This window comes from Marmota flaviventris, chromosome 3 (genome assembly GCF_047511675.1).
Source record: "Marmota flaviventris isolate mMarFla1 chromosome 3, mMarFla1.hap1, whole genome shotgun sequence".
Lineage (NCBI taxonomy): Eukaryota > Metazoa > Chordata > Mammalia > Rodentia > Sciuridae > Marmota > Marmota flaviventris.
In genome coordinates, this window is record NC_092500.1 from 79,504,343 (window position 1) to 79,518,571 (window position 14,229).

Here is a 14,229-nt window from a genome sequence, read left to right on the forward strand (position 1 = left end):
CCATTCTTCACACTATCACTCTTATTTATGCTGATGTTTTTCTTCTTCTACTTCTCCTTTACCTAGTGAATTCTAATTGATCTTTAAGATTTCATTTTAAACATGTCCTTAGAGAAGCCATTCCTTTCCACTGCCCTCTTAACTTTCTAACAGGTCTCTTGGTACATTGCACCTTTTTGTAGCACTTGTCCCAGTTACAATTAAATAATTAATTACGTAACTAATTATGTAGATACCTCTATATTTCCTGCAATAATGTAAGTACCACTAGGACAGACACAGTTTCTCTTATTCCTTGCTAGGTCCCTAGCTTTGCACAAATTATTGAATGCTCAAATCATTTATTAAATGAAGAAATGCTTGCTTGTTTATTTTTTTATTTATTTTTTTTTATATTTATTTTTTAGTTATCGGCAGATACAACATCTTTGTTTTGTATGTGGTGCTGAGGATCGAACCCAGGCCGCCCGCATGCCAGGCGAGCGCGCTACCGCTTGAGCCACATCCCCAGCCCGAGCTGCTTGTTTATAATACTTCTGTTTCTTATTCTTGTCTGTTCAGGTGCAAAATCATCTCTTAAACAGTAGTAGTTAGGTGCTTTTTCTTCTCCCTGTAACATCTTGAACACACTCCACTGTAGCACTGATCATAATGTTTTGTAATTGTTGGTTTGTATGTCTGTTTTTCCTACTAGAATGTGAGCTCTCTGAAGGAAGGGATTATTTTTATGGTTTCTTTAATTAGTTGCCAAAGTCGGCGTAATGCATGGAATAAAATAAATGTTTATTAAAAGAGGGAAAGAGAGAAGAGACAAAAGGAAAGGAGGGGGAGGGATAAAGGAAGGCAAACTGACCAGCTCTTCTGAATAATTTTTTTTAATTTGAATAATGAGGGAGAGGCCATGGAGCCTGAGAACTGTAGAATATGGAAAAGTGAATTGTAAAACTCTGGCCAACAATAAAAGAGGGGGGAAAAAAAGGAAAATGGAAAAAGAATAAATAAATAATTAATTTTAAAAATTCTAGCCAAACTGCCTAAAAGGGTCCAGAGAGATGAAGATATTTGTTCACTCTAACTGGGACAGGTTCAGACAGCATTGTTATCATCTTTTGGCTAAAGTAATTTAGTTAAATGTGGCAATCTGGTCATAATATTACAACTCTAATATTTAGTTATTTTATTGTGGAAAGGTGAAATGAGATATTATTAGTAATAGCAATATTAAGGGATAACAATAGATTATTAAAATACAGTGGTAGGTTCTGGTACATACCTGAAATCCCAGCTGTTCGAGAGACTAAGGCAAGAGGATTGCAAGTTTGAGGACAGCCATAGGAACTGGGAAAGCAGCTGGGCATGGTGGCATATGCCTGTAATCCCCGTGACTTGGATGGCTGAGATAGGAGAATTGCAAGTTCAAGCCCCGTTGCAGTAGCTTAGCAAGGCCTAAGCAACTTAATGAGACCCTGTCTCAAAATATAAAATGAAAAGGACAAGGGATGTAGCTCAGTGGTAAAGCACCCCTTGATTCAATCCCCAGTACTCCAAAATAATAAAAATGAGAAAGCAATAATATTTTTGAATTCATGGTTTCCAGATTAGAAATATACCTTATTTTTCTTATTTGTAGGAAGAGCATTTAAGAAAAAAAATTACATCTATTATTTGCAGCATAGAAAATCTTTCTTCACTTTGCATACAACTTTTGGCAAGCTTTTCTTGTAAATGCTTGAATATGTGCTCAAGAAACCTACAAACCTTTAAGGGAATATTTGGCAACTGTTTAAAAAAACAGTGTGAACTGTGATTTTGTGGTTTACTATGTTCAGAAAAGCCTATCAACAAAAGTAAATCTTTTTTTTTTTTTAACATTTATTCTTAAGTTTTAGGTGGACACAATATCTTTATTTTACATTTATGTAGTGCTGAGTACCGAACCCAGTGCCTCATGCATGCTAGGTGAGCACTCTACCACTGAGCCACAACCCCAGCCCCAACAAAAGTAAATCTTTATGTTGATTTTGGAAGTCTCTGTATAGTTTACTAAAAAGAGAACTTCAGGCTAGATCAAGAGATGAACTAAATCTAGGTCCTGTACCCAAGATTTTTTGTTTGTTTGTTTTCTTTCTCATTCTTTCATTCATTCAGCAAATACTGATGTGCCATGCACTATGCTAAACAACTTGAAGTAACCTGGAGCAATAGTAATTCACATCATCCCTTCTATAATCTTTATTGACTATAGTAAATGTGTCACATGAGTTCATTTATAGTACCAGCACAGTAATTCATTACTTATTGTTATAATAAAAACAGCTTTAAATTGAATGCAGGGTCTTGAAAGGATCCTGCCATGTGCAGCCTTTCATTATACAGTTATTTCCCAAGATTAGGAATAAGCAGTTTTCCGTTTAGCAAATCCAGGTATTCATCAGGTTTATCTAAGTCTATGTCTTTTTGGGGGCGTATGGGGTGTGGGGTACCAGGGATTGAACTCAGGGACTCTCAACCATTGAGCCACATCCCCAGCCCTATTTTGTGTTTTATCTAGAGACAGGGTCTCACTGAGTTGCTTAGTGCCTCGCTGTTGCTGAGGCTGGCTTTGAACTCATGATCCTCCTATCTCAGCCTCCTGAGCTGCTGGGATTACAAGCATACACCACCCCGCCTGGTTTAAGTTTATATCTTATTCTATGCAGATATACATAGTACTTTAATTCTTGTTAATATATATATATATATATATATATAATTTAACTAAATCTACCTTAGTTCTCTCCTAGTCTTATATTCAGTGATGTGAGACATAAAGACATTTTTACTGGTATACTGATGCTGTTCTTGAACCTAAGTCTGCCTGCTCACCCTTCAAAAGCCAATACTTATGAGATGAGAGTTAATATGGAGGAAATCAGTTTGTTTAAGGACTGACCCAGAGAAAATTGGTGGAGTCTATCATCTTGGGAAAGTCAGGTACACAAAGAGCTTTTATAGGGTGGGAAAGGAAGGAGAGTGGGCAGGCAGAGTGTATTGAATGGGGTCTTTGTAATTCAGGGCATGTGTCTATGTCCCACTCTCCCCCACCTCTTGGGCTGAAACTTTGGAGTCAGTCTTGACCTCCTGGGGCTAGTTTTTACAGTTTTTTAGACAAACATATTACTTTTCTGCAAGTAAACCTCATAGCAGTTTAATACTTTGTATTGGTTGATGCACAGGACTAGAATAAAGAGGGGCATTACACATTCTGACATTATCTGAAGGGCATCAGATGTTGGGTTCTATAAACCTGCCGCAGTCTGGCTGGGCACAAAATCACGAGCCACTCAAGCAGGAACAAAGTTTATTTTTTGAAACTGCCGCCAATGTCCGGTACTGCCCGGGAAGATTTTTTCCACCCACGCGGCCTCCTCCCGGACCCGCAGAGAGCTCCTCCCCCGGAACTCCCTCCTACTGTACTTCCCCAACCAATGGGAACTCTCCAGGAGGCCTAGGTGAACAGCAGGGGTCCAATATCCATATGAATGCAAATCTTAACATAATCATATCATCTCAATGGCTAGCTGGCGTCACCTTTCGACTAAAAATGCCATGCATCATATACTTGGCTCTTAGCATAAACCTACAAAAAGTTTATTTACTAATTAACATCTTAATCATTTAGGTGAGGCTTTTCTTTAGAATTTAGAATGACAAGTAAAGGGAGGGGAAGTAAAATTAACTCTGCCAAGTACAGCTCCCAGCAGCGTAAAGCCACTGTTATACTGTTTAGCGTCATAGTTTTTTTTCCTTTTGTTTTCATCAATCACCATTTATTTTGGCCCCAAATAATATATTGTTCAATGCATGTTATACTTGACTATTTAAGGTTTCTGAAATAAAGTACCAGCCCTTGAGTAGTTTACAACCTAGAGATGAAATAAAATTAGAGCTAATAATGCATATCTCTATATTGTCCAAGTATATAGTGATGCGAGGTTTTAATTGCTTGTCTATACAAAAAAGGACTTTTTAGAGAAGTAGCATTCTGATAGCATTTAAAGGATGAGAAAAACACCATTTTTTAATAGAAAGGTAGAGGAAGACTTTTCTAAAGCAATGTTTATTTAGACTTCAAGGAAGTAAAGGAACATTTTGATTATCTGTTGATTCATTAAAAAAAACAAAAAACAACCCATGCTTGTATTACTTACTGGCTTAAAACAAGGGATGGCAATTTTTTTCCATAAGGGATCAGATAGTAAATGTTTGAGGTCTTGTGGGCATACAGATTCCGTCACAGTTATTCAGCTCTGTTGTTGGGTAATAGATAAACATCTATTGACAATATATAAATGAAGAGTGTGACTTGTTTGAAGTGAAATTTTATTTACCAAACTGGTGGCAGGAGCCGGGCATAATGGCACATGCCTATAATCCCAGCAGCTCCGGAGGCTGAGACAGGAGGATCACAAGTTCAAAGCCAGCCTCAGCAATTTAGCAAGGTGCTGAGTGACTCTGTGAAACCCTGTCTCTAAAATACAGAATAGGGCTTGGGGGTGTGACTCAGTGGTTGAGTGCCCCTGAGTTCAATCCCCAGTACCCCACCCCACCACCCCACCCCCACCAAAAAAAAAACTGGTGGCAGATTGGATTTAACATAAACACTGTGGTTTATTGGCCCTTGATTTAAAACAACAGAATAATTACTTTGCTTACAAATATGTGATTTGGATAGATTTTGACAGGGCTGCCCCTGTTCTCTTCTCAGCATGCACTAGAGAGGTTTGAAGCCTAAAGATTAAAATCAAATATAGCCTTACTCATAGCTTGGGCTGAAACATTGCAGTCAACCTTGACCTCCTGGGGCTAGTTTTTACAATTTTTTAGACAAACATATTACTTGTGTCTCTATGGTCTCTCCAATTGGTTTTGATAGCATGGAAGCTTCAGGTTAGCCAGATTTATATATTACTTCAGGGCTTCCAAGATGTTTGACCAGCAAGAGAGGTAGAAGCTGTATTGCCACTTTTAGGCTTGCTTCAAAAGTCACTTGGTTACTTGTCACTGCTGTTGCATTTTACTTGATTAGGTCAGGGTTTGGGCAAACATGTCTTCCTGTCCAAATCTATCCATCTGTTTTTATTAACATAATTGTTTTACAAAAGTCATACTTATTCCCGTATGTGTTATCATAACTGTTTTCTTGCGACAGTGCTAGGGTTGAGTTGTTAGGACAATACTGTGGTCTGCAGAGCCTAAAAATATTTATCTGGCTATTTGTGGGAACAGTTTGTTACTCTCTGATGTGAGCACTTTCAGCAGCCTACCCAGGTTCAAGGAGACGGGTAGACTCTACCCCTCAATGGGAGGTTGGCAAAGTACTAGAAGAGTGCGTGGAACTAGAAATATTGTTTGAACCATTTTTACAAAATAGCCTGCCACAGAGAGTAAGCCATTTATACACCTACAGGAAGTCATTTCCAGGTGACAGAACAGATTTTGACAGGAGCATGCTAGTCCTGTTCACAGAAAGGCAGCATGCCAGTGTTGCTGGAGAAGAGTGGGTAAAGAATAGTGGAAGATGAGGGCAGACTGTTGCTGGAGCCAGGCCATAGGGCCCTACTATAGTAAGGACTTTGGCTTTTATTGAGGTAAGAGTCCATTGAGAGTTTTAAGAAGAGTGACAAAATCTGACATTTTTATGGATCATGTTGATTGCTCTATGGGGAATAGATTATGGGGAACAAGGGCAAAAGCAAGGAAAATGGTTAGCAGGATATCACAGTCATCCAGGCAAGAGAAGAAGATGGAGTAGAGAGTTAAGAGAAAGAGAGAAGTAAGTTGTCTCTGAATATATGTTTGAATGTACATTTCATAATATTTGCTCATGGATTGGATAATTGAATGAGAAGGAAAGAGAGAGGTAAAAGATTACTCAAGGTTTTTATACTAGGCAAAGTAGATGGATGGATGGAGATATGGGGGGAACAAGCTTGGAGGAACAAATCAGGCTTTCAGTTTTGGCCATGGTAAATTAGACATCTTGATGGAAATAGTGAAGTAATTATTTAGTTAAGAGTAAAGTTCAGCTGGGCACTATTGCACACACCTATAGTCCCAGCAACTCAGGAGACAAGAGGATGGCAATTACAAAGCCAGTTTGGACAACTCAGTGAGACATTATCTCAAAAAATAAAAAGAGTTAGGGATATGTAGCTCAGTAATAGAGTGCCCCTTTTCAATCGCAGTACCACGAAAGAAAAGAAAACCGAGATGTGGTGATATAAATTGATGACTTGGCTTCAGAGCCTAGAGGTTTTAGGAAAAAAGGCTGGCCCATGATTTCAAGTGGTTATGAGGAGCAGTCAGTACACCCACCCATCTTCATGCTCAGTGAAAATTTGTTTTATTAATCCTGTCCATTAAGATTTTGTGCTTTTTTTAAGCAGTGGTAACCCAGAAATTTTAATACGAAACTCTACAAAACAAATTCAAATGGAATGTGCCTGAGGAAGGGAGGGAAGCTGTTCCCTGTTTCTCCTCTGACCTCTCACTACCTCCTAGACACTGAAGCATTGTCCTTTCCTTCTTGGACCCCTTTGAAAACCATTGCCTTTCCGTGCTGGGAGATGGATATTCTCAGATTTATCACATTCTAGGCTCCTCCTGCTAAAAATCCTTCAAAGGCTACCATTGTCTTCAAATTTCTAATAGGGGTCACCAAGGCCCTCCAGGAAGGCCCCTAATTATTTCTCTTGCTTTCTTATCACATCCCCCCACCTTGCATTCTGTGCTCCACCCACACTGACCTGGTTTCACTTCCTCGAATCCATTTGTTCTTCCTTCTTGGCTTTTCACCTATTGTTCCTTTGCTTAGAATCATATTCATCTGACCAGCACCTATTATACCCATCCTCAGGTTTCAATTTGGACTTCATTTTTATGTGATAGCTTTCTTTTTTTCCTAATATGCTTTCCTGCTATCTTTTTCTAAATCAACCTGCATTTATCTTATCTTTGCACTTTGCATACTTCGTGATTTATGATTTTCTTTTTTACATTCATCTTTCATACTATGGGCTGGGACCTCCCTAGAAGGGAGGGACCATGTGTTTCTCACCATTGTAGGTCAGCACGGGGTCTAGTTTCCAAAGGCACTTAATAAACATTGACAATATGAAGGATGTATAACTTTTAAGGTGAATTGTGCTTTCTTGGTAATGCAGGAATTTGGGAGAATGTCTACATTTTGCACCACATTGTTTATTAAATTGGAGGGAAAATAGAAAAATGTAATAATGTATGATAAAATTATCTCAATGCAGAAAGTATGTTGCAATACAAAAGTAGAAAGAAATACATAAAACAAATAAGATTATTTTTGAATATGATTGAATTACAAGTTCTTATTTCTTTAGTATATTTCTAATTTTCTGTAATTTATTTGAAATATTTTAAAGAATTTAGTATCTCATGCCTTTTAAGCATCAAAATGCATGAGATGCTAAATTTAGAATCTTTAGCTTCTTGGGTAATTTTGTTCCCAAGTTTGAGTTAATTTTGCTAGTTCCTAAGACCTAGAACTTCAATCTCTACTTCAAATAATCAAAAATGTCTTGTTTCTTCCCTTCTGTGTCAGTATCAAAATGTTTTCATTTTCTGTTTATTTTTTTCTAAGATAAAATATCATATTGGGCTGGGATTGTGGCTCAGTTTTTTTTTTTTTTAAAAGTATCATGTTGTTCAAAAAAAGCAAAGATGGTACTGTTGTTTTTTTAAACTTTTTCCCCATTATCAAATGAGCCTTCACTTTTTTCCCTTTTCCTTTGAAGCATCATATTGCCACAAAAATGGTACTTAAATATTTGTAAAGTGTTTTACATACTCCATCTTCAGTTTATTGATGTAGCAACTGTAAAAGTAACTGAGGTTCAGAGAAGTTACATGACTTGTTCAAGGTTACAAGCTTGGTTAGAGGTTTCTGGGACCAAAAGATCTTCTCAATCTTAATAAAACCCCCTCCTTGTAGTACCCACACAGTGATTATTTTTCTGATATATGCATGTATATATTCCTTTTAAAAATACCTTTATCTACATGTAAGTGAGCTTACAATGTATTTCTAATATAAGGCTATTGCTAAAGTTAAAGCTAGATTAAAAACCTGTCCTTTTGAATTCTGTAATGTTAAAAAAAAAAAGCCAAACATCTTTTTTTCAGGTTTGAAGTTGTTTGTATGCTGTATTCTGATGCTTTCTCCCCATTTCCTCTACAGTTATGCATGCCTAAAGGGCTGTCATTCAGAACCCAAACTGAAAGTAAAGACCCTCAGTTTCACTCATTTATAATTACCCGGGAAGATGGTTCTCGCACCTACGGTTTTGTTCTCACTTTTTATGAAGAAGTTACAAGTAAGCAAATCTGCACAGCAATGCAGACACTCTACCAGATGCACAACGCTGAGCAATACAGCAGTGTTTATGCTTCATCCTCATGCAGCATGGACTCACTGGCAAGCAGCATTGATGAGGGCGATACAACTTCCCTTTTGAAACTCCAGCGATACAACTCCTATGATATCAACAGAGATACCCTGTATGTTTCAAAAAGTATATGCTTGATCACACCACTACCTTTTATGCAGGCCTGCAAGAAATTCCTCATCCAACTTTACAGGGCAGTTACCTCACAGCAGCCACCACCCTTGCCGCTTGAGAGCTACATCCATAATATTCTTTATGAAGTACCTCTTCCACCTCCAGGGAGATCACTGAAATTTTATGGTGTTTATGAACCTGTCATCTGCCAGAGGCCTGGGACCAATGAACTCCCCCTCTCTGACTACCCTCTTCATGAGGCTTTTGAGCTCCTGGGATTAGAGAACCTGGTGCAGGTATTTACCTGTGTTCTTTTAGAAATGCAGATCCTTCTCTACTCACAAGGTAGGTGTTATTTTCCCAAAACAAGTATTTACATCCTCAAATACTGGATTTCCTTTAGCTATATTGCTAGAACCATGTAATTAATGGTCAGGAGTTTTTTCTGTTTTGTGTAAAAGGAACTGGTATGGATGGAACCAATAACTACATGTTGTTTCTCTTTGAGTTGGCAGTGCTATAGAGAAAAACAGGAAAGAGTACAATAATATTACCTAGACCAGTTTGGACATATTTAATTTTTAATGGAAATAGCCCTTTTTTCCTGATAATATATAATCCTCATTAAAGAAACATTCATTCTTTTCATGAAAGTGAAGAAAACCAGTTACTATGAGGAGGGATATATAGACTTCCCATTTTTTACAAATCAGTAAAGGTTCAGATGAAAATTCAGCTGACATTGGAAAGGAATAAATGAAATTGATGACTCTGAAGTGTCTTGAAGCAGTCAACTTTGGAACTTTGCCTGTGGGAACATTTCACTTGAGAGAAGAAGAGAAGTTGTACAGGCATGAAACAGACAAGATTTTCCCAGTTTAACTAATAGTTCTGCCAGAGGGTGTGTGTGTGTTTGTTATCATTGTGATATCTTTTATTCATAAATTTCCCTACACACTTGAAAACTAACAAACTGGGTTTTATTTTTCCAGTACATTAACATTTACTAATGTTGAGCTTAGACAAGGATACCAGTTCCCATCTGAATATGAATTTACAGAAGAAATAGAGATGTCATGTCTTAAGGGGTAGTGAATTGAAGAAAATTATAAAATAGTACCTGTACCTTGATGGATCCTTTGAAAAATGTGGCATAAATATTTGGGTTAGCGTTTTGCTAACTTGTATTTAGGCTGGCAGAATGCTAGTGCAATCTCCTGACTGCTGCTGTCAGGCTTATTTTACCACTTTTCTTTTTTTATTTTTCTATTTTAAATTATAAGTGAGGCTGAGCCAAGTTAGCTATATTTGTACTTTCCCATCTTGTGTGTATGTTGACACTATTTGTGTGTTGACAACCCTTCATGAGGTTGTGTTTTCTTCCAGTTTATCCTACGTAATGTTCTTTGATAATATGTTCTAGTGTCTCAGTTTTTGTTGACAGGAAGTTCTTCTCTGATAGCCAGTCTAAATTTATTTTCTTTCTTCTTGCTCTCACTTTTTTAGTGCTCATCATTACTTCTAAATCACCTACTAGGAACTGAAAATTTTAACTTTAAGTAAATTCCTCTTCCTAACCTGAAGAAGGTAGAGTTGAAGAGTCACATCATGTAGTATTCAAATTTTGGAGTATTTCAATTTTTAGATTTTTGAATTAGGAATGCCCAACCTATATTGGTTTTAGAAGTCATAACAATCCTGGGTTCAAATTCTGCCCTATCCTTTAGTAACTATAATGAAGGGCAAGTTACTTAATTTTCCTAAGTGTCAGTACCCTTATTTTTATGAGGATAACAGTCCCCACCCTGTCCCACTGATTTATTGTGAAGGTTAAATAAGAAAACCTGTACAAAGTGCTTGGATTATAAAGTGGCACTAAATGGAAGAGAAGCTGATATTACTGTAGTTATTATTAGTTTAATGTAATCTTCTGTAAATTATGCTTATCTTAAGTTGTAGAGGTCCAACATATTACTTAATTTAAACTACAGCTTTTAAAAAATTACATAGTCAAGACATTTGTTTGATCTGGGGTCTTGCTAAGGGTAGAGCACTTGCCTGGTATGTACAAGGCTCTGGATTTGATCCCTAGCAGCATACATAGAGTCAAAAGGCTTTTGTTCCAGGATTAAGAGCCTGACAGGGCTGGGGTTGTAGCTCAGTGTGTGTGAGGCACTGGGTTCGAGCCTCAGCACCACATAAAATTAATTAAAGTAAAGGTATTGTGTCCATCTACAACTAAAGAGCCTAATAAATGGGCTGGGAGTATAACTCAGTGATAAGAGTGCTTGGCTAGCATATGTGAAGCCTTGGGTGATGTGATGTGATGTCCTCACCACCAAGGAGTGGAAAAATACTAATAAATGTTCTTTTATCCTGTGTACTGTGCTTTTTTTTTTTTTTTTAAGAAAATTTGCCATTATGATACTTCCTTTGTTAAATAGCAGTTTATTTTTCACTTGCTTATCTGAACTGAGCCTCCATCTTTCTACTCTGATTTGCTTGTCCCATTTGTTTTAAGGAATCTGTTGAAGTTTTAGTTGATTAATACTACCAATTGATTTTAGTTGTAAATGAAGAAGAATGAGTATTTATGGGCATGTTTTTATTCTCTGAGTAGTTTTTGGTAATTTGGTCTTTTGCTGAGAATATAAGAGACTGAATCCTGAAATAATAGAACTAGATTTTTTTGTGTGTGTATGTGTGAGATGGGATCTTGCTAAGTTGCCCAGGCTAGTCTCGAACTTGTGATCCCCCCATCTCAGCTTCCCGAGTACCTGAGAATTTAAGTATGCACCATCATGTTCAGCTCTTAGAACTATATTTTTTCCCCTATGTGCATACAGTAAAGGCAGGGGTGGGGTGCAGATACAATGATTAACTAAAATCACTTGATATCAGGAATTGTGCTAAAAAAATGCATGTACATATGGGGGTTTTCCCCTACATTTAATCCTCTTACAACTAAATAGTGCTGTAATCCATGTTTTGTTAATGAGGAAATTGAGTCTCAGGAAAGTTAAGTAATCTGTTTAAGATCATATAGCAAATAAGCAATGCGGTGGCACCAAGAATTGGGCTTGGATCAGTTTTTGTCCAAGTACTTAACCACCACATTAATTGTATTGTGCACTGCTTTTAGCCTTTCTTTACCTGTTATCAATATTTATATTTAAATTATGAACTCATTTTTTGGCTCGGTTATAAAGGTGTTGTGCTAAATACTTGCAAAATATAAAATGAAAGCTATGTGTAAAAGCAAATTTTAACATTGACAATCTCTCTCCCATTAGAGAAAGACATTCCATTTAAATACATGAGATGAAAGAATCATTATGTTGATTTGTGCTCTGGTCCCTTCTTTCACTCTTCCTGACTCTGTGTGAGGGGATTAAAGAACATTTTATACTTCATTTCTTATTCACTGATAAATCTATGCCATAAAATTAAAAAAAAAAAAAATTTCAAGTACTGAACAATTACCATGAAAACCCAAAGTGTATCAGAGTAGATGGTTTTCAGTGATGAAAATGTCACTCTAAACTGATTTGAAATTCTGGTCTACAGCCTATTTAAACAGATTCAATCTGTTATTTAGAGAGTGTGTATATCATAGTCACTTTGCAGTGGTAATAAGCTAGAAATTTTAAGTAGAGAATTCATCCAGGCGGAGAAGGCTCTTTCCTGGAACCCCAAATTAAAAAAAAAAAAAAAAAAAGCACTTTTGCCGGGCTCTGTGGTGCATGTCTATAATCCCAATGGCTCAGGAGGCTGAGACAGGAGGATCGTGAGTTCAAAGCCAGCCTCAGCAACTTAGTAAGGCCCTAAGCATCTCAGCGAGACCCTGTCTCTAAATAAAATATAAAAAAGAGCTGGGGATGCGGCTCAGTGGTTAAGGGCTTCTGGGTTCAATCCACAGTGCAAAAAAACCCAAAAAAACAGCACTTTCTTCTATAGCCTGGAAATATGTGGAGCTAGGACAGTGGAAAGAACAGAGTATGATTCTCTTTTCAAAGAATAGTGGAAGAATGAAATATGGGGAATTTAAAACATCATTGTGTAACTTTCTTTCTCCTTTATTTTTTAACTGGAGATTGAACCCAGGGGCACTACTACTGAGCTACATCCACAGACCTTTTTATTTTGAGACAGGATCTCACTAATTTGCTGAGGCTAGCTTCCAACTTTTGATCTTCCTGCCTCAGTCTCCCAGGTCACTGGGATTACAGATGAGCACCATCATGCCTGACTAGTGGTCTGACTTCCAATACTTATAATTAAAGCCTTAGGAATATTTAGGGGCCTTGCCTACCTCCTTTGGCTCTTCACAAAGGAAGTTAACAGTTCCACACTGCATGCCTGTGTGTGTTTGTTATGCTTTACTCCCTATGCCCCTAAATTTCCCCTCACTTTTGTAAATTGTGTGTGAATTAAAAACCTTGTCAGAAAGTGGAAGCTAGTTTCAGTTTTCTTGAAGAAATTGTGAGGCTGCTAATCCCAAATTGCTAGTCATGCTCAAGTGGACATCATATCTTATTGGTTGTAGAATTTATAAATCATAAAAGCAATTCTGATACTTTGATGGCAGAGAGTAAGTTTCCGTGACCTGGATTCTAAAAGTAGTACGATTTGACCAGCCAATATTTTAACACCATTTTTTGTGAAGAATGTAATCTTATTAAAAATTATTCGTGATACTTTTTAAACAGTAAGGAAGACTTTATTTGGGTCAGTTGAAATAGGCATATGGGACTACCCCACATAGGCCTCCCTTTAATAGTCCAATTTTCCATTGCCCATCTACCTGACCGTATGACCAGGTCATTGGCTCCTGCCCATGAGTGGGTAAAAACCTAGACACAGGAACTTTTACCATTGTCAACTCTCTCATCACTGCTGAAAAAACAGTATGCAAGTCAGCCCACTAAGCTGATTTGTTTGGAGTGATGGCCTTCCAAACAGGATATTGTCCGTTCACCTTGGAATTATCATCTGTAAATCAAGCAGCTCCTTTTGGTTAGTCAAGTGGTGTTTATAGGGTACCATTCAAGTGACTGTAGAACCTGGCAGTGTCTCTCACAGTTCTAGTTTATCCCTAGGGGAAAAGAGGCCCCCTCCTTCGTGGGAATATCCTTGCATTCCCCATGTAATAAGATCTAGAATAAACTATTTCCATTTCACTTTAGAACTGTTCTGAGTAAAGCCTTCCACAGCAAATTGAATAAGGCTTTTCAGACAATTCAGTTTTGCAACAGTAATATTACTTGAGGTGCCCATTAATAGGAACTTCCTTAATTGCAGCATTTGACCTGGATAATGGACATATTCTGTGGGCAGCTATTCTGATTATTATAAAGCCAATCTCACAGGGCTGTCATATAAAACCTATCAAATGCTTCATCTGAGGTATTCCACTTGGCATTTACAAGAGAAGTCAAGCAGTCTCCCCTCAGAACTCATAGTGACTTTTATCCAGTCTGTGAGCCTGGCTGTTCCCTCAAGAATAACTTGGGTATCTGGATCATAAATCCCCATGTGTGATTGTTCTATAGTGAGCCTGTGAGTCTTATGTCAACTATGCAAGTCCAAGTATGTTCTTCCTGTCTATAGCTCTTAAAAACAAAGATACTGTCCCTAAATTAGTCACTATTAT

The 14,229-nt window shown here is 37.4% G+C and overlaps 1 protein-coding gene across 3 annotated transcripts in view; it reads left to right on the top strand.

Annotated features, from left to right (window-relative positions):
* Dennd5b (DENN domain containing 5B) overlaps positions 1–14,229 on the top strand; it is a 182,820-nt gene that overhangs the window by 65,200 nt on the left and 103,391 nt on the right. For all 3 annotated transcript variants that reach the window (XM_027934152.2, XM_071610002.1, XM_027934153.2), the window contains one exon: positions 8,255–8,921. In XM_027934152.2, coding sequence (XP_027789953.1) covers positions 8,255–8,921 — 667 coding nt within the window. The remainder of the gene's footprint in view (positions 1–8,254; positions 8,922–14,229) is intronic.